This window comes from Phalacrocorax carbo, chromosome 2 (genome assembly GCF_963921805.1).
Source record: "Phalacrocorax carbo chromosome 2, bPhaCar2.1, whole genome shotgun sequence".
Classification (NCBI taxonomy): Eukaryota; Metazoa; Chordata; class Aves; order Suliformes; family Phalacrocoracidae; genus Phalacrocorax; species Phalacrocorax carbo.
Genome location: NC_087514.1, coordinates 38,640,444 through 38,664,990, shown reverse-complemented (window position 1 = coordinate 38,664,990; position 24,547 = coordinate 38,640,444). Strand labels below are relative to the sequence as shown.

The 24,547-nt window shown below is 43.5% G+C and overlaps 1 protein-coding gene across 1 annotated transcript; it reads left to right on the top strand.

Moving 5' to 3' along the window:
- Nucleotides 1-489: 489 nt before the first annotated feature.
- On the top strand, nt 490-23,511 carry VXN (vexin). The gene is made up of 9 exons (XM_009515115.2): nt 490-565; nt 1,281-1,400; nt 5,456-5,766; nt 6,173-6,345; nt 9,387-9,442; nt 15,246-15,408; nt 19,521-19,582; nt 21,753-21,838; nt 22,854-23,511. Exons 4-9 carry the CDS (start codon nt 6,279-6,281, stop codon nt 23,038-23,040), a joined length of 621 nt encoding a protein of 206 aa, XP_009513410.2. The 5' UTR covers nt 490-565; nt 1,281-1,400; nt 5,456-5,766; nt 6,173-6,278; the 3' UTR covers nt 23,041-23,511.
- Nucleotides 23,512-24,547: the final 1,036 nt, after the last annotated feature.

Below are 24,547 nucleotides of genomic sequence, written 5' to 3'. Positions count from 1 at the left end.
ACTGTAAATCACAGTTCAGGGCCCTACCCAACAGAGCCAAGCTGAAAACGCGAACCTGCTGAACAAAGGCAACACAGGGTGGGCTGATGGGGCTAAAGGTCTAAGCATGTCCTTCACTGGAGACATAGGCATGTGCCTAGCAAACAAGGCATTGTTAAAAAACCTGATGTTTGTGTAGATCTATGCATACAGTTGCGTACAGTTGAGACATTGAGCCTGAATATGTAACGTCGTTACATGCCAGAGAGTATAAAAAGTTGAAGAGCTAGGATTTAGGATTCTACCTCTTTTTGGCTGACCAAGCTGAGAGGATATAGAAACATCAGACTTCAGGGGAACATCTAAGATGAGAATATGCATTTTACAAAACATTGTAAAAATCCAAAGGATGTAGAATCTAAAACTATGTAGTTATTAAGGAGAATGTGCCATGTCTATTGCAAAGCCCCCAAAAACTCTTTCCTGTTGCCTTTTGAATTTCTCTCTCCCAGACTTACCTCTGTACAGTATGAGCCAAATAGTGAATGCAGCTGAACAAATTACAACCAGAACTGAATTAATAGAGGTAAGTGGTTAAGTGTAAAGGCTAATAGGACAGGGGAGAAGGACAAGTAAAGATCATCAGTTCTGCAAAAATCAAAGATCTCAGAGGCTGCGTGACTTGAAAAGGACTGACCTCTATGTAGCTTATGAGCTTGAAAATCCTCTCCTATGTATTTGCAGCATTAGTTCCTCTTGTTATCTGAGGTGATCAGCTTTAATCAGATTCCTAGAAACAAGTCAGGTACTTAAAGGAGAAGATCTTCGACACCCTTGCTGGCAGCATCAGTAGGGAGGCCAAAGACCAAACCAGCAGTGAGACAAGATAACTCACTTCATCTCTCCAAAACTGTTTTTAGCACAGTTGGCATCAGAGGGAGTCCCCCAGTTTCCCCTTCCAGACTCATAGCTGTATGGTATATGCCCATTTAACATCCTTGTCACACAAAAGCTACCTCAAAAGCCTCACATTTCCAAGACACAGCAGTTCCGTACTGGTGCTCCCACTCTGTCCTAAAACCTCCTCTGTTGTGGTGCCACCTCCTCCTGTGCTATCTTGCTGCTTCTCGCAGGCACCGTAACTTAAATCTGGACCAAAAGTGGACTCAAAGTTGATCCTGCCTCTGTGCCTTTAGTGCAGCTTCTCCTTCCTAGTCCTGTTTTCTAAGTTTCTAGCACAGAGGTCTCTGAGTGCCGATAATGACGGTCCTTGTTTTAAATTTAGTCTCATTTTCATGCAGAACCTAGGCCAGAGGAGGCAATGACATCTGATTCCCTCCAAAGACCTTCATCCCACAGAGCACGTGTGTTGCATGTGGCAAAAGGAGCTTGGTGGCTGCGTGAGGACACGCTAGAGACAAGTAAGGTGACAGTTCAGGTTGCCTTATTCTTTAGACTTATCCATGGGAGGAACCCTAAGTAGTTTGTGCCTGGTTACCGAGGCGGTGGATTTTGCTCCGTACAGTGTAAGATGTAATATGGAGATGCAGAAGGAGAACTATTACTGCACAAATCCAGAAACCAAAGGACAAGCTTTAATTAAAGTGCTTGTTTCTCCAAAAATAGTTATGTTCACATCAGGAGTCAATAATCAAAATAATCTTAAAATGTTTTAAAGGAAAAAAAGTGGGAGTAAAAAAGCCCCGTCCAAAAAAGATTGTTCTTTATCAGGGGAATAAAGACCTCACTGATCAATTAGCTTGAAAAATTAATTAATCAAGGACAAATGTAGTTAAAGTTCAGCATCTTAATAAGCGGTTGTTGTCACAGCCCAATTTGGACATATCACTCTTTTGTTGACATTTTTAATGCTTTCTGTGGATTACCAGTACATGACCAGTGTATGAAAGCTTGTTGAGCCTCCACGTGCTCAGCCTGGCCCTAGCTTTAATGCTGTCTCAGTGCAATCCCTGCTGCTGGCACAAGCTCTGCGGGACTTGAACCTTGCAGTGCTGGGCATTGTGCTTCTCGCTAATCATTGTATGGACTTACTCAAGTGTGTTTTACAAGCTTAGAGCAAATTGGTGAATGTCCAATTATCTATATGTAACTTTTTTTAAGAGGAGCCAACCAGGCTTGGTTTTTTGTTTTGGTTTGGTTTTTTGTGGGTTTGGTTTTTTTTTTTTTCCTCAGGATCCTGCAGTATCTTTCTGTAACTAGTGTGGGATGCTTTCACATTGGCTTCCAGATCTAGCTGGTATTTTCTTTCCTGATTAGCAGAGAGGTCTGTGCAGTAGCCCTTTCAAACTGCACAACACTTGCATCCCTCTCTCCTGGTCCTCTATAGTGAGTGTAAAATTCAGAATGTTTTTCAAACACCTCGATCTTATTCCCATTTGGGTAAAATCTGTTACAGCACCTTCCAGCCAGATGCAAATTAAAATGTTACTTTTGAAAAATTTTCACTTATTCACAGACCTTTCAGCCTTGCAGCACTACTTTTGCAGACTACGAGGTGAAGTTGTTGATAGCATATCTGTCCTTTCGTTTAGAGAAAAATAACAGATTTTGTATGAGAAGCTCACTTCATATTTTGCCTTTTTTTGTTGATTTTACTTTTCAGTCATTGGCAGTTGCAATTCTGTGGCCCTAAAATGAAACAAAGCGATCTTCCTTCCATGAAAAATGCCACTTGCATTGCATCATGCAGAAGTGTTCTAGAGTAAATGTCTTCAGCGTGCTTGGATAGTTTTATCCCACCTTATTTTTAAATGGTTAACTGTGCATACTTCTGGTTTGCAATCCTATTCCAAAAATACCCGTGGTTTATCCTTATCATATTGCCCAGCTAACGGTAAGAAATAGACTCAAGTGGCTCAGTACGGATTAGAGTCGCCTCTTATGCAACAGGGTGCAAGATGCAGGGAGAAGCCAGAGACCTGCTTCGGGAAGACCGCTGTCCTCTGTGGGCCAGGGAATCCCTCAGCAATATCCCTTGCATATGCAGGGATGCTTCCCACTGACTTCACTGGGAGAATGCTGTGCTGGAAAGGCATTCATTTGTTTACAAAGGCCAGGATAAATAAGGTTTCTTATACTTCTCTTAAATCATTCAAAGTTTTAATTACCTTTTCTGTAACCATAATTCAAATTTGTTTTAATTGGATTCCTTTTAAGCTTACCAACTCTGGTGTACCTGGTAAATTGGACAAGCATGTAAACTTGTTTCTTCCAAACGTGGCTGAACAGATCCAACCCATGGGAAAAGCACCGTTGCCACCTCCCCAGAGAAACATTTTGCCAACTTCTGGGATTTTCTGCCATGTTGACAAGATTCACTGCACCTTATGACGTTTTTCACTAGTTGTTTTTACCTCAGCCTCAGCGTACATCTCTTCCTCTTTTCCACTCCTCCCTCATTTCTGCCCACATTCCCAAGAATCAAATACCATCCTTGTCCTAGACCTGCAGTTCAGTTTGATGGATGTTTTGCCAGACACCATATGTCTGTCTTGTGTCCTGAGTTGTCCCCATTCACCTTTAGTTGCCATGTTCTTCCACCAGCGAATGTTTTGATCATTTACTGACAACACTGGGAGTTCAGGTATTTGGTAAACAGAGATAATCACAGCCCACAGCAAGGAATTTGCATTCCACGTATTGGCTTGGGAGTCTTCAGTCAAAGATGTACCCCAGTGCAAAAACTTTTTTGGGTCTTCTCATGGCTGCAGTGACACCATGTGAATTAAATTAATAGCTTATTAGTTGTGTTTAGCAGCAAGAAAAAATTGAGCCTAGTTTCTAGATATTTTACACAATTTGGGGAATAAAAAAAGGATTCCTGCTCCCACCACAGACTGAACTCGTTAGGTCAGTAGGGAGCTGGAGGGCGATACTGTGTGAAATCATCTGATGTGGCTCTGCAAACAGTCCCTTGGTTGGACATGGTGGGGATTATCTTCTGCAAGTCTTCAGTAGGTTGCATGCATTTGAGCTCGGTAGTACACTTTCTTACAGGTATTATCACACCTATTTTGTAGCTAACTAGAACAAGACATTTATCCAAAATAATTCACAGACAGCTAGGAAAAAAGTATCCTAATATGCGCAGTCCTTCTCTTGAAGCCACACTAATATTTTCTGCAAAACCCTGGACATTCACAGTGCTTAACCACCCTGTAAGCTCTGGGCAGAATGAAGCAGCAAACTCCCTTTTGTGAACAGGGAGAATTAATTCCTAGATGAGACAGATTATATTGGCCCTCCTGAGCCCTATTTTTCTGACTAGAAGTGATGTGAGAGCCTTTTGTCAGGCTCTGCACAGAGGGTGATTCATCCCCAGAGCATCACATCCCTTGTAAAGATAGATGTTCAAAGCCTACCTGCTCCAAGCCTAACCTACAAAGCCACGAATGCCAGCTTGTAACCAGCTTCTGAATCTCGCTTCAGTTTCCACATCCCCACCACCCCTCAACATGATGACACACCAAATATTTGTTCTAATGTTAAACTCCAGCTATGATATAAAAACATCTTTAGGTCATACCTATAACTAGGAAAACAATGACTCAGATCCAAAAGTGCGTCTTACAGGACTCTCAATATCCAAAGGTGAAATAAAGGGTGGGTTAGATTTGTTAGAGCTTTTTTTTTTTTTTCATCAACTATTCAGTGTTGCTCTTCATTATTTTTTTTATCCTTTTGAAAGCTTTAAAGCCTCCCTGCATAACCGCCTCTGCTCCATTCACTGCTGAATGGACGGTGCGCTGATCTTTTTCTCGGTGGGTAATGGATTTAGTTTGATTGCTTGACACAGGAACAATAGGGGGATAAACAATTGCATTTGCGCCCGTGCAGCTCCCCATCTGTTGAGTGTGTGCCCCTTCAGAGGGAGCCGGGCAGGGACAGATGAACGCGCCAGCCGAGCCTGATGTTAATGACATCAGTCATACAAGTAGAACATGTGGTGCAATAAATCAAAAACTAATTGAACTTTTGCTTGATTATATTGCCGCTCCACCGCCCGTTTCAAACACGGCATGGTTTTCTGGGACAATGCCCCCAGCCCCGCAATGGCTTTGCTGCCCCTGGACAGCAGGAGGCTGCCCTGGGAGGTAACAAGTGATACCAGCTTCTCTTCGCTCATTTCTTTCTTGAAATAGTAACACCTTCCACTCAACCAAAAGGCTTCCAGGCTCAGGATGTGTATTTGACCAATATTTATTTGTTCAGATAAGAAACGTTACACGAATATGAGAGTGACAGCTCATGTTTGCTGGCACTTTCCATCTGGGACTGTTGGTGGCAGGCATCTGTAGGAGAAGACAGCACTAGTTTTTGTGTTAATTACACACACGTGCTAGTAATGAAGGCTATTCATTAGTCTGATATAATTTAATATCATTATTCACACTTGAAAGTGTTACTGCTACATCAGTTGCTGGAGCCTGCAAGCCAAAATTTTCTATCATCGTAGGTGTCCATGGCAGTAGTAAGTCACCAGAAGCTGAGAGGGCTGATTTTCCTAGATGTGGAAAGGAACAATTTATGATGGGAGCATTAAGGAATGACAAGCTTTCGCAAGAAGACCCTTTACTGAATTGCATAAACATGGAATTAGGCCCCAGAACCATCAAGTCATGTAGGAACCCATCTATGACTGAACCACCTGCCCTACTTCTGCAGCCACTGAAGTGTAGGGGCATAGAGACCTGCATACACCTGCCTGATGTGCCCTTCTTTAGTCATCTGCATTTGAAATTTTACACTGAAGTGCCCAGTATTCAGGTACTAGTTTATGAACTTAAAAGGTAAAGCATAAAATACTTTTCTTCATATACCTAGAATCATCTTCTCATTACATGGGAGGAGCAAATTTTTATGATAAATGTGTACGTAAAGTATTAACCCAACTTATTTTAAAAATCCTTGCAGTGCATCTGCAAACATTTATTTGCCTATACATTGGCTGCACAGAACAGACTTTAATTATTAGCCATTTATTGTAGAGAATTCACCAAACTGGTAAAAGGAGACATAAAATAAAATGCTCCTATCTGAGTAGAGGCTTAAGTAACAGCTAAATTAAATCTTTGCATTAATAGTATTCATAGAAAGGCAGATGGGAGCAGAAAATGTTGCAATGAAGAATATGGAATGAGATGAGATCACAGCATCAGTCTGTCCTTTGTAGATCTGGACAATGATCACAGAGCCAGATTGGATTAGTGAAACCTATTTACCAGAAGTTCAGAGCGGTTGCATGAAGCTGAAAGGCAGTCAGGAGGAGGAGGTGGAAAATGCACCAGATTTACAGCTGCAGCGACGAAAATTTAGAAGTCTTCACCACTGTGATTTCATCCAAATGTGAGTACATCAAAACTGTAACAACCGCTACGGTGTTGTCTTTTAGATGGATGGGGTGTTTAGCATCAGGGAAATCTCGGAAGTGAGCAGCTCATCTGTTCTGCTGTGCCGTGCTGTGCTCTGCTTGCAGTCCGGCGCTCGCTGCTTGTTTCTGGAGCTAATCCGTGCAGGTGCTTCCACATTGTGGCTGTGTAAAATCTTTGCTCTGGCAAAACTGGGAGATCTGGAATCGGTGTTGGTATACCTATGAGGTAATTGCTAAAGTGACAGCTTGCAACTGTGTGGCTATTCTGTGTAATAGAAAAGAAAATGAAGTTCTGCGAGCAGTTAGCAGCTCAGATGAACTGGGTGAACTGCATGAATGTTGAATTTAAGTCTGCTGGCTCAATAAGTGGAACATTTCCAAAGCCATGCCCTGGAAATGAATGCATGATTAACATTAATTGCTTGTAATGAAGAGTAAGAACCGGACAAAGCCCAGTCTGCCTTTGATTGAACAAATTAGTTTAAACTCAATGGCTGCATATTTCAGCAACAAGAAAGCAGGTAAAAGCAGGGAAAACAAATTGTGGGGCCAGATCAGATCTTTACTTGCAAGCTGCGAGCATGAGCTCTCAGCTGCTTAATTTCAGAATATAAGTGGAAATGACAAAGTTAACCACCACTGTAATTATTTTTGTTGCCCGAGAGCTGGGCTGGACATACAAACATCCTTTTGCAGGCAAATCCAGAAGCATCATCCTGCTCCCACTCCCCGCAGACAATCGTGTTTGCAGGGAGAGCCCTGCAGCCCCACTGTTTGCATTGCTCCCATTGTGTTCCTGTGTAAGTGGGTCACTTCTGGCTACCTCCGTAATTCACTGTTCGTTCAATGGCCATTCAAGTAATTGCATGTTTGCTGGTGTTGTAACTTCCCTTCCATGCCTTGCCTTTCTTCAGCCCCTGCAAGCCATTTGCCACTCCCGCTGGCCGGCGACAGGCAGTGTTGGACTGTGGATCATACATACTCTGAAAATACACAAATTTATTATCGTTAGGTGCATGTGTTGTTCCTTGTGCACCAGCTTGCATACCAGTAACAGCACAGCAGTACTTGCTGCTGGTAGAAATCTATATAAACTGTGCTCCTCACAGTGTCCAGTAGAATACATAAAATACCAGAGAGACAAGAAGATAATTCCTTGGATCACTAAACTTCTGCACTTGAGTGTTTTGCTTGTGAGCAATTAGTTTAGTCATCACACACTGAAATTCCAGAAGTAAAGGTGAATGCAGCAGCTTCAAAAACAAGTTACAACATATTCCTAGGAAAAAACCCACCTTCATTTTGTTTGTCTGTTTTTCATCCCAGACTCAGCAAGGTTTAAAATATAAAACATGTCCTGCAGGAGAAGGCAGTAGGGATCCCTGAGGATAGCACACCATGCAAAACAGACCGTAATCGAACTGACAGCTTAGCACACTCTCAGGCTCTATACAGGCAGATAACTCGCTTGTGATGAGTTCAGTGTGGAAGTAGCCTGTGCTGCAGTGGGTCGCTGGCAGGGACCCCAGACAAGCCTGATCACCTTCTGCGTTACTGTCCTGTTTCACTATGGGCAGAGCATAGGCCAAAACTTCAATTCTATGCAGTGGGGTCCTAATGGTCAGCACTTACATGCTCACTGGGTTGTTGAGGGCTGGCTTTTAGACAAACACAAGATGTCTAGGAAGAGTGACTTTGCTCCCGCTGCCAGCTTTGCTTGTACCGGAGCCCTGGAAAGCCCAGTCGCTTGTTATTCCTGCCATCAGAGGAGAGGAGTTTGGCTGCAGTGACAAGCAGTCTTGGATGACCTCCAGCTGCTTCCACAGCTTCAAAACTCTTTGCAAACAGTAATACATAGCAGAGATAAGCACTGCAACTCCTGGAATTGGATGTATGCCAAAAATGTAAAGGAAAGCTTACCTGGAGAGCAAGAGTCACCTGTCATCCCATAACAAGCCTTCCTGGCCCTTCAAAGCCTTTGGACTATACATGCAGCCTGAATAGGAAACCCACATTCATGTGCCTTGCCCTCAGGGTCAGCCTTTAGAATTTGAGTTAATTGTCCAAATTTGGCAGGTTTTTGCAGGCCTGTTTCCTTCACTGGCTGCTAAATCCTGTAGCTCCTGTAGCCTGAACACAGGAGAGGATAATAATTTTAAAGAGCAAATGGTAACCTATGACAAGTGGGAGAACTGGGAGTATCTCTGAGTATGTCTGAAAGACAGAGTCTTTTGGGCCAGTTTCAAGTCAAACTGAAATAAGTGTTTAAACAATCTTCGCTTTGTCCCAAAAAATTGCTCACCCAGAACTGATTGCTTCAGTCCAGTCAAAAGCTTAGCTTATGGGCCTGGCATCTTGTGTGTCTAGTGGCTAGCGATTCTGTTTTGCCTATGATTTTGGTGTCTTCTTGGGTCTAAGAAATAAAATTGAGAAACAGGCTTTAAGCAAAATGCCCCAAGTTAAAGAACTAAATGGGTCATTTTGAGGATTGAAAAGACTGGGCTTAATGCAAGTGTTGTGTTTGGACATCATGCAGTAAAGTGAAATGACATCAGGAAGGAGTTTAACTTTATTGAGAAAGTCCCTATCTAGATAAAATGATAGGTCTCTCCAAAGTTTATGTATAGATTAGTCATGTTTGAAGGTGACTGGATGGAAAGAGAAGCTCATTTCCTTCTGAAACATTGGCAGGTGGGAGGTCAGATCAAAACTCAGGATGGAGAAGGACAGTTCCTTCTGCAAGTTGATGGGAAGGTGCAGAAACTTGGGGAAGGCTGTTGCCCTGTGCAACACAGATGACTGTGTTGTATAGCTATAGCATGGTCTCTGACATGGCATTAAAAAGGACTTTCTTCTGTGTTGTTTCAGCTGGAATCCTCCTTAAACCTTTTCTTCTTCCTCCCCTTCCCCCCTGTGCCCCCAGTGTATTCTCATGGAGGACTTTTAGAGGCAGGTGAAACCTCATCTTGTCCACCTCTGCTGCACCCTGACTGTGCTTCTGTTCTTCTTTTCACAGCAAGCAGTCCTGCCCGAAGACGAGCCAAACCTACGCAGCACATCCTAACAAAGAGTGTAAGAATAATCTCTCTTTCTCTCCCTCTTTTTTTTTTTTTTTTAATTTTAGTTGGCTACATTTATCCTTAAAAATGCTGTGGATGAATGGGAAGCAGATCTTTCAAGGCAAAGTGCGTTGTTGTCTGATGCAGGGAGTGGGGTGGGAAACAGAAAGGGGAGTTTCTGTAAAGCTACAGTTTATTTACAGAAGCACTTTGAAACTTCAGAAAATACGGTCTTGCTGTGCAGAGTCAGTCAAAATGAACAGAGCAGCTTATCAACATGGGTCATCTGAGGGAATCACAGACTTAATTCTTATCCATAAAGCCTTAACAATAGTGCCAGAGGGACAAGCAGGAATCAAAAGCAAACAAATTCATATCAATATATATACACGTTAATCAAGAAGCCAGTATCCCATTCCCTGGGAAATTTGGGAGAAAAACACCAAGTTGCACTGTAACCTCGACTCAAAAAGATGGCTCTGAGAGAGCCACCGGAGGATGCTTGTCCCTTGATCGCAGCGATGCTTGCCTGTCCTTGATTCACCTGCAATGCACCAGCTCAGCTGGACCTTTACCCACCTCATACAGGTGATATACACCCCCACATTCAAATAACTGAACATTTTTTATGCTCTGAGAAAACATTTTCCAAGTTTGGACACTTTGACACATGGGCATGAGGTTTCTTGTCTTCAGAGAGAGTTTTCCCTCCTTAAATCCACCTGAACCATTCACAACCCCTTCCACAATCCTTTTATCCCAGTTCTGACTTGCAGGAATGACAGCCTCTTTTTCTTCTGCATATCAAAGCACTTTTTACAAGCTTTGAGACTCTTCTGACAAAGCGTTTTGTCTCACTACAGACCTGTCTGTTCTCTAGCACTTTGTTGAAATATTTTGCTCCATGGTCCTTCTGTTTTCCATGCCTTATCCCACTTCCTAGCCCCATCCTCATTTGTAAACAGCCCACTCTTTGTATTGCTGATCCCCTGACCTCCCCACAGCACAGTAGGTCCCCCCTGCTTACCACACTTACTCATGCACTGAAAAAAGCCTCGCCACATTCACTCCCATCCCTTCTCTTGGTTATTAAAGTGGATCACAGGATCCCAATACTTCACAGGTTGCCTGAAGTGATTGCTAGGAAGAGTCAATAACATGCTTGTTGTGTTTGGGCAGAAACTATGTACGTGTGTATTTTCTCAAATTGTGAAAATCTTATTTTTGTCCTGTAACTCAGGCTGTGGTTTCAAAATGACTCTTCATTCCAAATGACGATGAAAGTCAGAGTGCTGGAGTGTTACTCAAAATATACCATTTTGAGACACCCCATTTTTATTTGTTATGCCTTTGGTATATTTTGTTTTCCATGTAATATAAAGAGAGCAGAAAAGTCCAAACCAAAATTTAACCAATCTGACTTAAAAAACCAGAAAGCTCAGATAATTTATCTCTTTTTTTTTTTTTTTGACAAAGTAGATACTTTTCCAACAAAATGCCCAGATTTCTAACCAGAATTTTCTCACAGAACTATTCAGCTAGAAAATTTTCAGCTAGCTTTCATTGAAATCTAGGGCAACTGTATGTCTGTTATCATGTTCTGAATCTCAGCAGATAGATAGTTGTTCTTTCTGCTAAATGGGAGCCTCTAATAATTTGGATTGGATCAGCTGCTCTAGCAGCACTATACTCATAAAGGTGGAAGGAAACAAGATAAGAAGGTCCCTGGTTTATTGCTGTATTTTCAGAGGATTTTTGTTTTCCTTTGGGGCTTTCTTGACCCCAGTTAAAGACGTCCTTTGATTGGCCCTTAGTCATGATGCAGGCATCACCATATTAGCACCAGGATGACCAAGCCTGAGGAGTGGTCTGTAGCTCCAGCTAAAAAAAACAAGCAAGGCTCTCAAACAATTGCAGTTGGCACAGTCAACTCTTAGACTTCAGTGTGTGGCAGCTGCTTGCAGCTCATGCACAAGCATTCAGATAAATTGCACGTACTGGAATATACATGCCTCTGAGGAAGTTGTGATTACCAATTTCTAGACCCACAGAAAAGTAGCAGAATGATTATTTTTCACTTTTATGTCTGCACCTGCACTTAGTGCTGTAGAAATGCCTCAGCTAACATGACATCTTCTGCTCTGGTGACTGCAGTGGATGCACAACTTTAATCCTCAGCAAGGGCGAAAATAGCAAGCAACATGGACATCTGCCAGACCTTTTTTTTCGCAGCAGAAACACTCAAGCAGTGTACCATAAAGTGACTTAACATTCAAATGACTGACCTTGGGGGGTAACTTTCATCACATTCAAAAGCCCATCCCAAACTCATGGTCACGGCTGTGGAAGGGTGAGAGAAAGGGGGAAACACCTTCTGTCTTTCCCATTGAGTGTTTCAATAATATGCCTATTTGCAGTTCCTATTGCACTATTAAGAGTTAGTGTTAGTAGACCCTTCCCTTCCCTTGCACTTCTAGCCCCAGAATCCTTTGGGTAGAACTGTCTGGACACCAGTACCTGGCTACGTTATAGAAAACTGGCAACTCCCTCTGTGCATGCTAGTGCTGCCACATTAAAAATTAGATCAGCATTAGACCATCAAAAAGAGCTTAACTCTACAAATCTGGTATTTCCTCCACTAACAAGCATTTCATTGTTCAGCCTCTAAGCTTCAGAGTTTTATCCAAAGCCAGATGTTTAATTGTCACCTTTTCTGGTTGGTTGTTGGTTTGGCAGTGGGATTTTGGGTCAACGAGCACTGGCTGGGTTGTTGGAACATCGTCTGCACTGCTCTGCAACCCTCCTGCATCCTCCATGCTCCCCGCCTAACACAGCTAATTCCAACAGTGGGTGTGCCAGGCAGTAAAATGCACAAAAAAGAGACTTTGCTGAGCTCTGAATTCAGAGTCAACATCTTGCAAACAGACTGAGCTGGTCAAGGAACTTAGAGGTTCTAAAAACAGTAGTTATTTAGAGAACTGTTTACTAATTCTGCATAGTTTGGCTGACTCTGCCATTCACACAGATTTAAATTCCCTGGTACATCTAGAAAATAAAAGTGACTTCCAGCTAATCCTTCTGCCTTACCCTAGGTACCCTAGAGAAATGTCAGCTCCAGTTTAGATCAAAACTGCGCTACAGCAGGTTTAGTTTCCTGACCTAGATAAGTCTTTACATATTACAGTAATGGGTGAGGTAGCCAAAGTCACAGTGAAATCTTGAATTAGGAGATAAGAAACTCCAAAAGTGTATTACAGCCAAATGCTGCCAAGAAAGATGTTAAATGAAGATGTGCTGTAGAGAATGCATTGTTGTCTCCAGCTGTAATGGAAAACGGCATTGCAACTTATTTATACAGATTCTTCTGCTTGAAGGCATTTTGGCATTACTGATACAACTTGTAACAAGGAATCCTGAAAACATAGGCAATGCACCTAAATAATTCCTGCTATTAATGGACTTTAAAATCCTGCTTCCTTTCCCCAAACTAAATTTCATCCTTTGCAATGCATAGGCAGAATGTTAAGTTTCAAGTTCATGGTGGTTTACACTGATCAAATAAGCCACTTTCAGGATTAGAGGTGATTGCAGCCAGCATCCTACTTACCAAAATGTTCTTTCCATGACCATGCAAAAGAAGCGATCTCAGGTGTCTCAGTAGCAGAGGGTTGCAGGCATTTTCTGTCACACACTAAAGAAGACAGTGTGACCAAGAGCACTGTGCATATTTCCAGAGCTGGTGGGAAAGGTGAGCTTTGTAGCATTCTTTGACAGCTGGAAGATCTCTGTTCACATCAGGCAGACTCCAAGGGCTGTCATGAGAAGACCCCTGCCAGCCACCACCATTCGTAATGAAGACAGGTGTCTCCACCACTGTCGCTGTGGTGATGGCGGGTAATGCCTCTGGTAAGCAGCTTGCGTGGTTCAGGTAGTCAGGGCAATGCAGTGGGCTGCATACCCATGCGTGGACATGAGGAGCTGCTGCAGAGGGATGGGGAGGTCCTGAAACTGGTCCAGGGACAGCTGGGAGAGAGACAATGGCAACTGCTTAAGCAGCAACAGGAGGCCTCCCACCACCAGCATCACCCTCGTTTCTGAATTATCGGAGCAATGCTGAGGCACGGCTCTGGCAGCACCAGATTCGTGGCCAGTAGAGCTAGGCCCCAGCCGCAGCCTCCTTTAGCATGTGCTTGTCTTCAAGAACACCCGTAGTCCCTTTGACTTTAACTTAATACTGGGCACGTCCTTAAGTAGTGTTATGGAGCAGGGATTGTGTTAGGCTGTGTGCCAAAATCCACAGAACTAAGAGAAAACCCCTCTTAGGTCTTGGATTAGGCTTTGGTTGCCTCACCAGTCCTTTCCAGCAGCACTTGTGCCTGCTGTTGGGCAGTTGCTGTTCCTTGTCCTGCTGGTCCATAAGATCCAGGTCATGTAGCCTACTCCAGACTCCTGAGGATACATAGAGTCAAAAGAGTAAAAAGTGGTCAGGTTATGGTTTTTCTTTCTTCCTGTTTTAGAAAACATTGATTTGCATGTGTTTATATATCTGTGTAAAATTCATGTACACAGAATATTGCAGATTAATGGCAAAATTAATTAAAACTTACTTAAAGAAAATAGACAATTTTGCATGAAGGGACATGCTTAAATGCAGTCTTGTTTTTTCTTGAGTGTAGGTTAGAAAGCAGAGCAATAGGTAGAATTAAGGCTTTTTCTACACCAGTTGAGTACTGGTCAGTTGCTGGTCTCAGTCTTGAGAACAAATAATTGTGTTTATATATAAAACATGTAGATGGCAACTATCAGTCATCAGTTAGATGCCAGTAACTGCTTTTCTCCTGTTCTTCTGACATAAGATCAACAGAAATAAGTCTAACAGGAAACAGTTGGAACAGTTGCCATGTGTCTTTTTTCCTTGCTGTTTTGGATCTTTGCCCTGTTTAAATCATTGTTAGTATGACAGTAGCAAGTCTTCAGAGAAGAACAAAAAAAAACAAAAGTATGAAACACTCTCTGCTGTCGGGACTTTAATCTTCTTGAATAAATTGTTTCTGGACCATCCTGGATAAGAGTCCTGATGGACCCACCTGCTTGGAGCCTACTCATGTTTTTTTAAGCTGTCATTAGCTCTGGCCTCCCCAGTTGCCTGTGGCAGCACAGTGAGTGCCGTGGCTTAGTCACGATCAATGTAGAAAAGAACTTGATTTTGTTCATGCTGATTTTCAGGGACTCTGTTCAGGGTACAGGGGGCCTAATATTCAAAGATGCAGCACTCGGTGAGTTTTGTTTATATGAGCTAATGTTTGTGAAAATTAATCTCTAGGAGCCAATTTTTCACCACCTTGTATCCTCTGTAGTCATTTACCAGGTATAAAATGTAAATAAGTCCAAAAGACATGAGAGGCCGTGAAGAAAGAGCATTAGTAATTCACATTGCATAAGTTTAACTGATTCCCCAAGATACGACACAATAAGGAGTTAAATTTGAGCTGTCTCAAAGGCATATGCTATTCAGTAGATCTTGAAAAGGACCACACTTCAGTCTCCTGGGGAGAACAGAGAAAGGTGCAACTGAGTAGCTGTGTCCCATAGAGACCACACTTGGTTTTCCCATACTTTTATACATCTTATGCACAGAGGCAGGACCCAAACAAAATAAACCCTTCAAATCCCACAGTCCCCACCCAATAAAATCCCCTCTGGATGACAGTAAAGCAGTGGGAAGAGCAAGTGTGATGCTGCTCCCCCATGACCTTGACAGACCACCTTATCTCCAAGGCCAGGTGTAACGGGATGGTTTTACCTCTTCCCTGTAGGTGGTAGCTGTATCCGATCATCGGCCCCACAGGACAGAGAAGCTGCAGCCCCACCAGGGTGACCTCCTCCAGGTTCTGTACAGTGAAGACAAGGTGCGGGGCTTGGGCCACCTGCAGAGTGGGCCGCGGGGACCCTGCCCTCCCACGGGCGCTGCCCAGCACAGTAAGTCCACAGAAGTCACTTTATTCCTCTGTGGCTTCAGAACATTTTTAGATAGTGCAGTCTTCCAGTTTGCAGCGAAGCAGGTGCTTTGTTGTATACGTGAAGGATACTTCCATGCTTAAAGTGTCTGGTGGAATTAATGAGATAACAACTGTGGCATTGCAGAGCTTTCCCTTTATTCAGAGTCATAAATGCTCCCTTTCCAAAGGCTGACAGTATTTTAGAGATGATGGATTGCGTATTACTGAGTTTGCCTGAGTCATATTCTTATATAAGATCCCTGCTTAGAACTTGCCAGAACATAATTATCTGGGATGAAATTTTAGATTCTGGATGTCAGCCACAGACCTGATTTTTTTTTTTAACCAAAACTTGTTCAGCATATTCGTGAGAACCCATGAAGGAAAAACAGAGTTTGCCAATGCAAAACCAAGGAAATGAGTAAACATAAATAGACGGGCCACTCGGCTCCTGCAACGCTGGCGAGTTATGTTTGGAAGGTCGAAGCTGGAACAGGGCCATGTAGTTTGGCAAGGGGTGGCCTTTTAATCAAAAACGCATCTTTTGCTCTCCCTTGAAAAACCACCCAGATGCAGTCAAGTCATAAGCCTTTGAAAAATTCCTATATGGCACATGTTTGGTAGAGACATTAGACATTTAGCTGTTACAAGGTGCTAAAACTGTAAAGCAGATACTACCTTGAAGGTGCATGTTCTTCACACCCATCATTCTGCAACTTCACTGCCCGTGAGCTATCCCATTTGAACACAGACCAGACGAGTGGGGACTGGGAAACTGGGAAGGACCAAGCTGAGCTTTAGACTGTAGGGAAAGATCTCAAACTGGGACTGGAGCCAAGAAATGGCTGAACAAAGAGCTGGGGCTTCAGGGGGGAGAAGAGGAGGAGTGGCTGGGACCGGCTGTGGGGTAGTGGGTGGCAGAGAGCCAGCAGAGGGAGAAAGGAGGGACTGCTGGTCCCTGGTGTTAAGGGCAACAAGAGGTAAAGAATGACAGGTAGGTATGAACAGGAGAAAAGATGTAGGAATGCAAAAAGAAGAGCAGAAAAGGGGGAAACAGTTCTTATAGAGGGAGAAAGGGAAGTGATTGGGTAAAGAAACTGTGATGCTGAAAGGGAGAGAGGAAGAAACTAAGTTTAAATTAGAACAAAAAATAAAACAAAAAGGACTGACTGAGGGGTGGAAGGAAGGAGTGAGGAGAACAGGACAGGACAAACTCACCAGGAGCATCTGGACAAGACAAGAGAGCTGCTGCGGGGCTACAGGGTGTCTCCTGCAATAGCTCCGAAGGTCTGTCCATCACTGCCATCAGACTCCTCAGTGATGCTCATCACCTCACACAGCCAATGTATCCCCCTTTTTTGGGTGCCTACTTCACACCTCTTGAGTCCACACCCAGGAGTGCTCAGTTCCTGCTGCACTAAAAACTGTGCTTTGACTATGAACAGTGCTGCATCCTCCTCAAGCCTCTGAAAAACTTGGTCCCAGGAACTTCTGATCTTAAACCCCATACCTACCTCTGTTTCCCTGGCATAACTCCTTGTCCTCCAGGAGGTGAAGAAGCTGTTTTTATAAAACATTTTTGCAGATGATGACCACAGTGATCAGAAATACAGAAAAGCTGGTGAAAATATTAATAGTTCTGTCCTCAGAGGATTCACTTGTGGGGAAGTAGTATAGGAGTCTGCCCAGAGAAATGAAAGCTAAGGATGAATAACTGCTTTCTGAGTGAGCACTGTCTGTATAAGTGAAGCAGAAAGTCTGTGGAAAAATGGTTTCTGGTCACAAATTAGAGACTGAATCTCTAGCCTAGATCCTTGGGGGGGACGAAACAACTTTGGTCCTATTCTGGTATTTCATGACTTTTGAGTGCGTGACTTTACTGAGTTAGCATTTTAAGGGGAGGAAAGTAGAAGTGTTTGCAAATATTTGTATGAAAATAAAAACAGCTTTTTGCCATGATGTCCTGCAGTGTCCAGTTTCAGTACACACTGTATTAATAATACGTACACAGAGAATAGGGTGCCATGAGATCCAGAAAGGTTTCTCCAGCTGTTTCTCAACAGCTGGAGGGCCAGCATATGTTATGGAGCAAGGTATATGTGTAGATATGTATCATCTGTTTTCATTAATCTCTCTACAAGTGTGACCTCCACATAAATTTCACCCTTCAAAAACATTCTTCAACTTCCTCACTGGAAATAGTTGTGTCTGTAGTGTTTTCCATGCTTGCTCCATAGACAAGTACTGTTGAATATTAAAGAGACTTCAGATTTGGTAAAGCACAGCTTGAAATCTGGGTCATAAAGTGAACAGTTCAACTTCCAGAGGAAGTGAAGAACGTGCAAACAAGAGCATAGATGAGAGCATCAGCACACTTATTGCTAGCATCAGAAACCCTACACAAATATCAAAGCGTAAGGACAGGGCATTCCAGCGTGCAGGAAGGCAAGTATGTGTAGTGGAAGGCCAGAACAAGAAACCCCTGACTGCACTCAAAGCTGTGCTTTGCTTCACAGGTTGGATAGATTAAAAAAACTTGCACTTGTTCTCCAGGAAAGAAGTGCTCAGTTTTTTACAAGTAGTCATCTTGGAAACACAGTGCAAGTCAGAGTAACAGATTTAGAGCAACCCTTGTCCCAGGCCTGGACATCCATAGCACCTTCTGGAAGTGGAATTCACACTGCACCCAGCCAGCAATGTCCTGAAAAGTGCTTATGAACCCAAAGCCACAAGGACTTACTTTTCCTTACATATTTTGCTAAAACTTTGCCAGAACATTTTCTATACCTAATAAGAAGAGGGACAGGCTGAAAAGAAGAATCAGACAATACAAGAGCAAACAAACAAACAAAACAAAAACAAAAACAAAAACAAAACAAAACAAACAAACAAAAAAAACCCCAGACATTAGCTGAAGAACTGATGCCTGGAGCCATTTGCTGAATATTGTTAGTACCTAATATGCAAGATGAGAGGAGGTAATCGAATTAAACTTTGACATGAGGGATACAGTTAGGTGCCTAATGGAATCACTGGCGGGGAGACGGGGGCGGGTGGAGTGGGGAGAGAGAGGCTGGTTAAGATATTTATCATGGTCAAATATTGCCCCCAGAAGACGACAATTCTGATTGCTAACTCATGCTGGAGACAGCACTGTAATCTCCATATTGGCTATTTCTGATGTTTGCTGTCACTATTTATATTCCATTGGTCACAGCAGTTGTGAATCATATTCTATCCTCTGTCTTGGTGAATCTTAGTGTTCCTGTAGATCTTTGCTCTTCGCTTACCTGAATATCCTTTTAAGAAACAGCAGAGAATGAAAAACAGCCAGGAACAGAAAGAAAAAAGAAAAAAAAAAAAAAGAGATCTCCACATTTCCACAGCCAAATGGGGTGGTTTGGCTCTATGAAAAAAATCTGGCATCCCTCACTCATTTGTTTTCTCAGCACCACTAGCAGGAATGTTCACTTTACCCATGGATAAGTAACTGGCCGAGTGCTCACTGTAACTGAAAGGTAACCTCCAGGTTTGAGGACAGCCACTCAGCCAGGGGCATACAGAAAGGTCCTCATCCCTCCCTGTGATGGGGTGAATGGAGCACACATCTCTGCCCAGGTAAGAATAACTCCCCAGGGCAATCCAGAAAGGAGAATGATCTCCTAGGCAGGACAAACCTGGCAGTGGGGCTCCAAGAGGCACAAAAACTGCATTACCAGCCTCTGCTGAGGAGCAGCAGATGGGACCACTCTTTGTATATACATACACGAGTGTTCACAGAGGGGGAAGGGCTCCCACTTAGCTTGGTCTGCTAAGGCCAGTTCATCATCTCATTTTAAAAGTCTAGGAGCAAGCAGTTGAGTGACTTTCCAGAATGACTTAAGCAATTCCAAAATCACTTATTTTGACATCACAGTAGGTGATCATAGTAAAGAAACTTCTGCACTCTTGGCTGTAACCAAATCTAGTGGGACTATAACCTGAATCAGGGCTCTGTTCATATCTGGGTTTAACTGCATGGAAAGAGACTTTTAATACGAGCTGTGTCAATGGGATAATTACCAATAATGCCATGTTTCTTATGCCTTGCAGTGGGAATTACTGAACGAGAGTCATCCAAGTCCTGTAATCACCTGTTGGATGGAAAATCTTTGGTAAGTAAATACAGCAAGACCAACCACCACTGTCTGATGCATCTTAAAACCTAGTACCTGTCAGCATGTCCCACATTAACAGCATGTCAGTCTGTCACAGTATGCACAGATTTCACAGTCTTCGTTAAGGCTCTGAGACGTGATTTTTGCCAGAGGATCCTTAGCTGGGAGCAGAGACTGGCATAGGACGGCTGCCCCGCAGGGAACCAGGAAGGGCAGTGGGATGGAAACAGGCAGGCTCCTGTTCTGGATGCTCAGCCACCTGCAAGAGCTGGGAGGAATTAGCCTCGTTTTGGAATTTCACAAATTAGGAAAAAATTAATTTCTACAGTGGAACAAGCATCAAATAATTCATATTCTCCAGAATGCCAACCTGACATGATAATCAGATCAGTCAAAAATGTCAATAAAGGCTTGATGGGAAAAAATCATCGTACAAAACCCAAAAAGTTGTTCTGTAATGGACAGACAAAATGTTTTGGCTAAAAATGACTCAGCTTTACTAAAACATTTTCCCTCCCTTCTTTTTCTTACCAAAAACCAGTGTTCAAGGTCCCTATATTTTATAAAAACTAGATTTTCAAACAGAAAATAGTCCTTTGAAAAGTTTCTGACCAACGCCAGATCATACTGCAGAAACTTCATGGCTTCAGATGTTCTTTTGGATGGATGCAATATACTTGCTAGCTGGTAGCTGGGACACACTTGAGAAAAATGACTGTACAATACTGAAGGAGGGTCAAAATTAATCATTCAGTGTAATGAGACTAATTGCACCTACCAATAATTAACCCAGTTAAATTTCAAAGGATGCTTGCAAAAGTGATTTCAAACATCTTTAAGTCTTGGGATACTTGCAGAGCACACCTAAATGTATCCAGTCTCATATTAACCCCAGAGGAAATAGCCCTAGGCATTTTAAGAGCAGTTACAGTAGTGACAATAATATGATGAAATTTTTCGGTATTGCCAGTAAAATCCGTAAGTGTGTTTATTGGCTGAAATAGCAAGAGCACATCACAATTTCTGACATTTTTTTCTGTTTCTGGGCAACCACACTTTAGCTTACCATCTTGGAGGGTATGCCAGTGGCAGTGGCCTGTTCACCGACTCACAGAATCCCAGGTTGGAAGGGGCCTCAGGGGTCATCTAGTCCAACCTTTCTAGGAAATGCTCAGTCTAGACAAGATGGCCCAGCACCCTGTCCAGACGACTCTTGAAAGTGTCCAATGTGGCAGAGTCAACCCCTTCCCTGGGGAGATTATTCCAATGGTGACTGTCCTCAATGTGAAAATTTCCCTCTCGTGTCCAATCGGAATCTCCCCAAGAGCAACTTGTGTCCATTCCCCTTGTCCTCTCCATGTGACTCCTTGTAAAAAGGGAGTCTCCATCTTCTTTGTAGCTGCCCCTTAAGTACTGGTAGATGGTGATGAGATCCCCTCTAAGCCTCCTTTTCTCAAGGCTGAACAAACCCAGTTCTCCCAGCCTATCCTCGTGCAGCAGGCTTCCCAGTCCCTTGATCATCTTGGTGGCCCTTCTCTGGACCCCTTCCAGCCTGTCCACATCCTTTTTGTATAGCGGGGACCAGAACTGTACACAGTACTCCAGGTGTGGCCTGACAAGCGCTGAGTAGAGTGGGATAATGACTTCTTTAAAGGTCATGGTAAAATGTGACTCAGTTCTAGCAGGCAATTTATGATCAAACAAGATAAGGAGGAAGTTGATGATTAGGTACTTGTGGGGCCATGGGAGAACTGGGGCATGAACCAGGGCCCCCCATACCACAGAGCAGCACCCAGCAAAACGGGGAAACATTTCTGAATTTGAAGAGCTGCAAGAGACAGGCTGCTCAGTCTGCACAAAGCCTCACCTCCTCGGGAAGCTAGGCTTAAAAATTAGGGAATAAAAAGGTTTGCAAGCCTTCCTTCTTTGATGAGAGGTGTAATTCTTGCTCATATGAGCCCTGTGCTGAGCTCAATAAGACTGTTCACTTGAGCAATGGATATTTGTGTGGGTAAGAGTTGGCCAGTCTATGCTTTAACCAGCCTGCTTTCTCTTAAGAGATTTACAGTATTTATTCATTTTCCTAAAACAGCCTCTTTCCTCCGATGAACCCTGGGCCCCTACTCACCAGTGACATTTCCTAATGACGTGCTTTTTCCTCCCACAGTTCCCAGCATCGCCAGTTGCCCACATCACAGTGAAAGCGGCCGCTGTCACAGACTCACCTGCAGGCGACAGCTCTCCGACAGACGAGTAAGTCCTTTCCCACCCCTCCAGCCAAGCCTGGGGGGCTGCGTGTTCAGCGCTACTGTGCAGGGAAGGGGGCAGGGCACCTCCACCACAGGTCACCCTCTCACCAGAAACACAAAGAAGTGCTCAGCTGCAGATCTCTGAATCACAGCTCTAAAACCTCAGTGATTTATAGTAAAGCCATGTCACTTGCTTCCCAAAGGCAGGGAGCAATCAGCTAAAGGACATGCTGATTATATCATCAGCCATGGCCATTTATACAGCCGCCCTAGCGCCAGTTACAGCTCTGCTTTGTCGCTAGAAAGAAAAGCATTTAAATTCAAAATTTAAGTATTTTCCCCTTAAGAAGTCTATAATATTTGCCCTAAGGCAGTTTAGAAAATGTAATTAAAAATTTTCTAAACAAAGCTTTATTGTCTTTAAGTGTAATTCAGGAACAGTGTGACCATAGTACAAAGGCACTCATCAGTAGACAGTTAACCCAGGCACAGATCCAGGTGATATCTGAGATGCCACCATTGCCACCTAAGGGACAGTAGCAAGCTCACTGTCACAGTGTCCTCGCACTTAGTACAAAGAGACATATACCCCCCTCAGCCAACGTCAGCCAGTGTAGTCCCCTCGGCCAGGTGGAGCTCACCCAGTATGGGTGCTGCCACTCAGTCCCCGGGGCTTTGGTGGAAGGTCTCAGCTCTCTCCCCAGGCCACCTACCAGCTTTTTCTCTGGTGGCAAACGCTACAGAGGATGCAGCTAGTAGCAGTCCCACTTGTAGCCCTGATAGCAGGTCAACGAGGGGCTCCAAGGGGGGTGCGGACTGCAGGGAAGGGACAGCTGCAGTGTCCAAGCCCACTGCTCCACACAGCCCCTGCTCACCCCAGCCATGCCAGTCCCAGGGACAGGCAAGGCACAGACATACCTTTGCAAACAGGCAGCCTTTGTTTTTCAATGGCTAGCGATTGTAGGCAGGGGAGAAGGGCCACAGAAATGAATGCTTTACGTATCTGCTTTATTTGCTAGCCACGGGCAGCGCTGGAGGAAGACAGCAGAGTATGACCTGACCCTGCCACCAGGAGCAGAAGCTTCCCTACCATTGACAGGAGGCAACCTGTGCGGGACACCCAGCCTCCTGAGGAAGATGTGGATGAAGCACAAGAAGAAGTCAGAGTACCTGGGGGCAACAAACAGTGCCTTTGAGGCAGACTGATAAGGCTCCACGTCACTTGGAAAGACAGAAGGTCCTTTAGCCAGGACAAGGTGCTCTAGGATCAATGAGGGAACAGACATAGCACAGCTCATCCAGGAAAACAATATCCTTTTTATACTTGATGCCATTGCCTCAGAATGGTGGGAGGAAGGCTGACCAAGGCAAAAATGGTGAACGCAATGCAATTCACTGGCCTTTCTTTGTTGTGACATATTAAAATCCCAAGTATCCCACTAGAATTACATCTTTACTCAATCAGGCTGAAACTACTGCCCATTCAACATTTTACATGTCCTGTCTGAATCAGCTTGGACTCACAACAAGAAAAGCTTACCAAGAGGTTTGTGTATTCCTGCAAGGCAATGGATTGATTACAGAGTGCCATTGAATCCCAGGGGTTTGCTCGTTGTGTACCACTGTTTGTCCTCTTCCCTCTCTCATATCACGAGATAAAAACCACCTCGTACAATACGCTTATCTGCATGACAGATGCTAAACATCTTTTTTTCTTCAGTTTTGATCTTTCAAGACAGGAGTAAAAGATGCAAAAATATTAAAAGAATGGGTGAGTCAGAACTGAGCACGTTTGCAAGCACACATTTACCAAATTTTACTATGTGACAAGCGATGGGTGTTTCAAAGTGTCCTGCCAGATCAAACTGTGAGCAACTGGATAACCTCAAGAGAACCTGCTTCCAGAGAACGTGCTTATATGTTGACTGATAGTCAGCATCTTACTCTACCTATGTGGTACAGGGTCGCTCACTAAGTGCACAAAATACTAGGAGGAAAGAAAATATGTAAATGGTGCAGCTGGGTGACTAAACATTAGATATTTGCATATAGGAGACACGCTTACAAATAGATGGATTTAATGGCATTTTCTCTAAAAAGTTTTCTCAACATTTTTTTCAATTTAGAAATTGCTGGTCATGGCCCCTTGGGTTTTCCTCTCAAAAAAAAAAAAAGTTTTACAAAAAAGGTTTCACCAGTGTTACAGACAATATTATATTAGTCATGAACAGTACTTGCCTCATACGAGCGCTCCCATGGTTATTATAAAAGACTTTGGTTTGCCTAAATACAGAACTTTAAATATAAAATCAAGAGGAAGTGTACCTCCTGTTGCTCATGGTAATGATGATGATCTCTGACTGCCAGTGCTCCAAAGCATAAGTGAAAAATAAGAGTCTTACTCTATGACAGAAGCAGAGAAAAGCAGCTCCCATCTGAAACTTGCGTGCCTGCAGCCAGCATCATAAAAAAGAGTGCGATGCCGTCATGCACAGTGCCACGGTACCAAGGTGAGGAGGCTCCAGAGCTGTGAACCCGCTAAAGGTCTGAACCATACCTTGGCAGTGTTAACAATGGTTACAGCTCCTTCCCCTCCTACCACAACCACCCAGGCAACTTCTGCACTTGGGGTACCTGCTGACTTCTTCCACTGCTTGTGTTAAGATCATCTTCAACCTGGACTTATTAAAAAGCATATTCTGAATTCCTCTTA

Coding starts and splice junctions, on each gene's coding strand:
- VXN (XM_009515115.2), top strand. CDS start 6,279: ATGCACCAGATTTACAGCTGCAGCGACGAAAATTTAGAAGTCTTCACC. Junction 6,346..9,386: donor CACTGTGATTTCATCCAAAT/GTGAGTACATCA, acceptor TTCTTTTCACAG/CAAGCAGTCCTGCCCGAAGA. Junction 21,839..22,853: donor GACAGCTCTCCGACAGACGA/GTAAGTCCTTTC, acceptor TTTATTTGCTAG/CCACGGGCAGCGCTGGAGGA.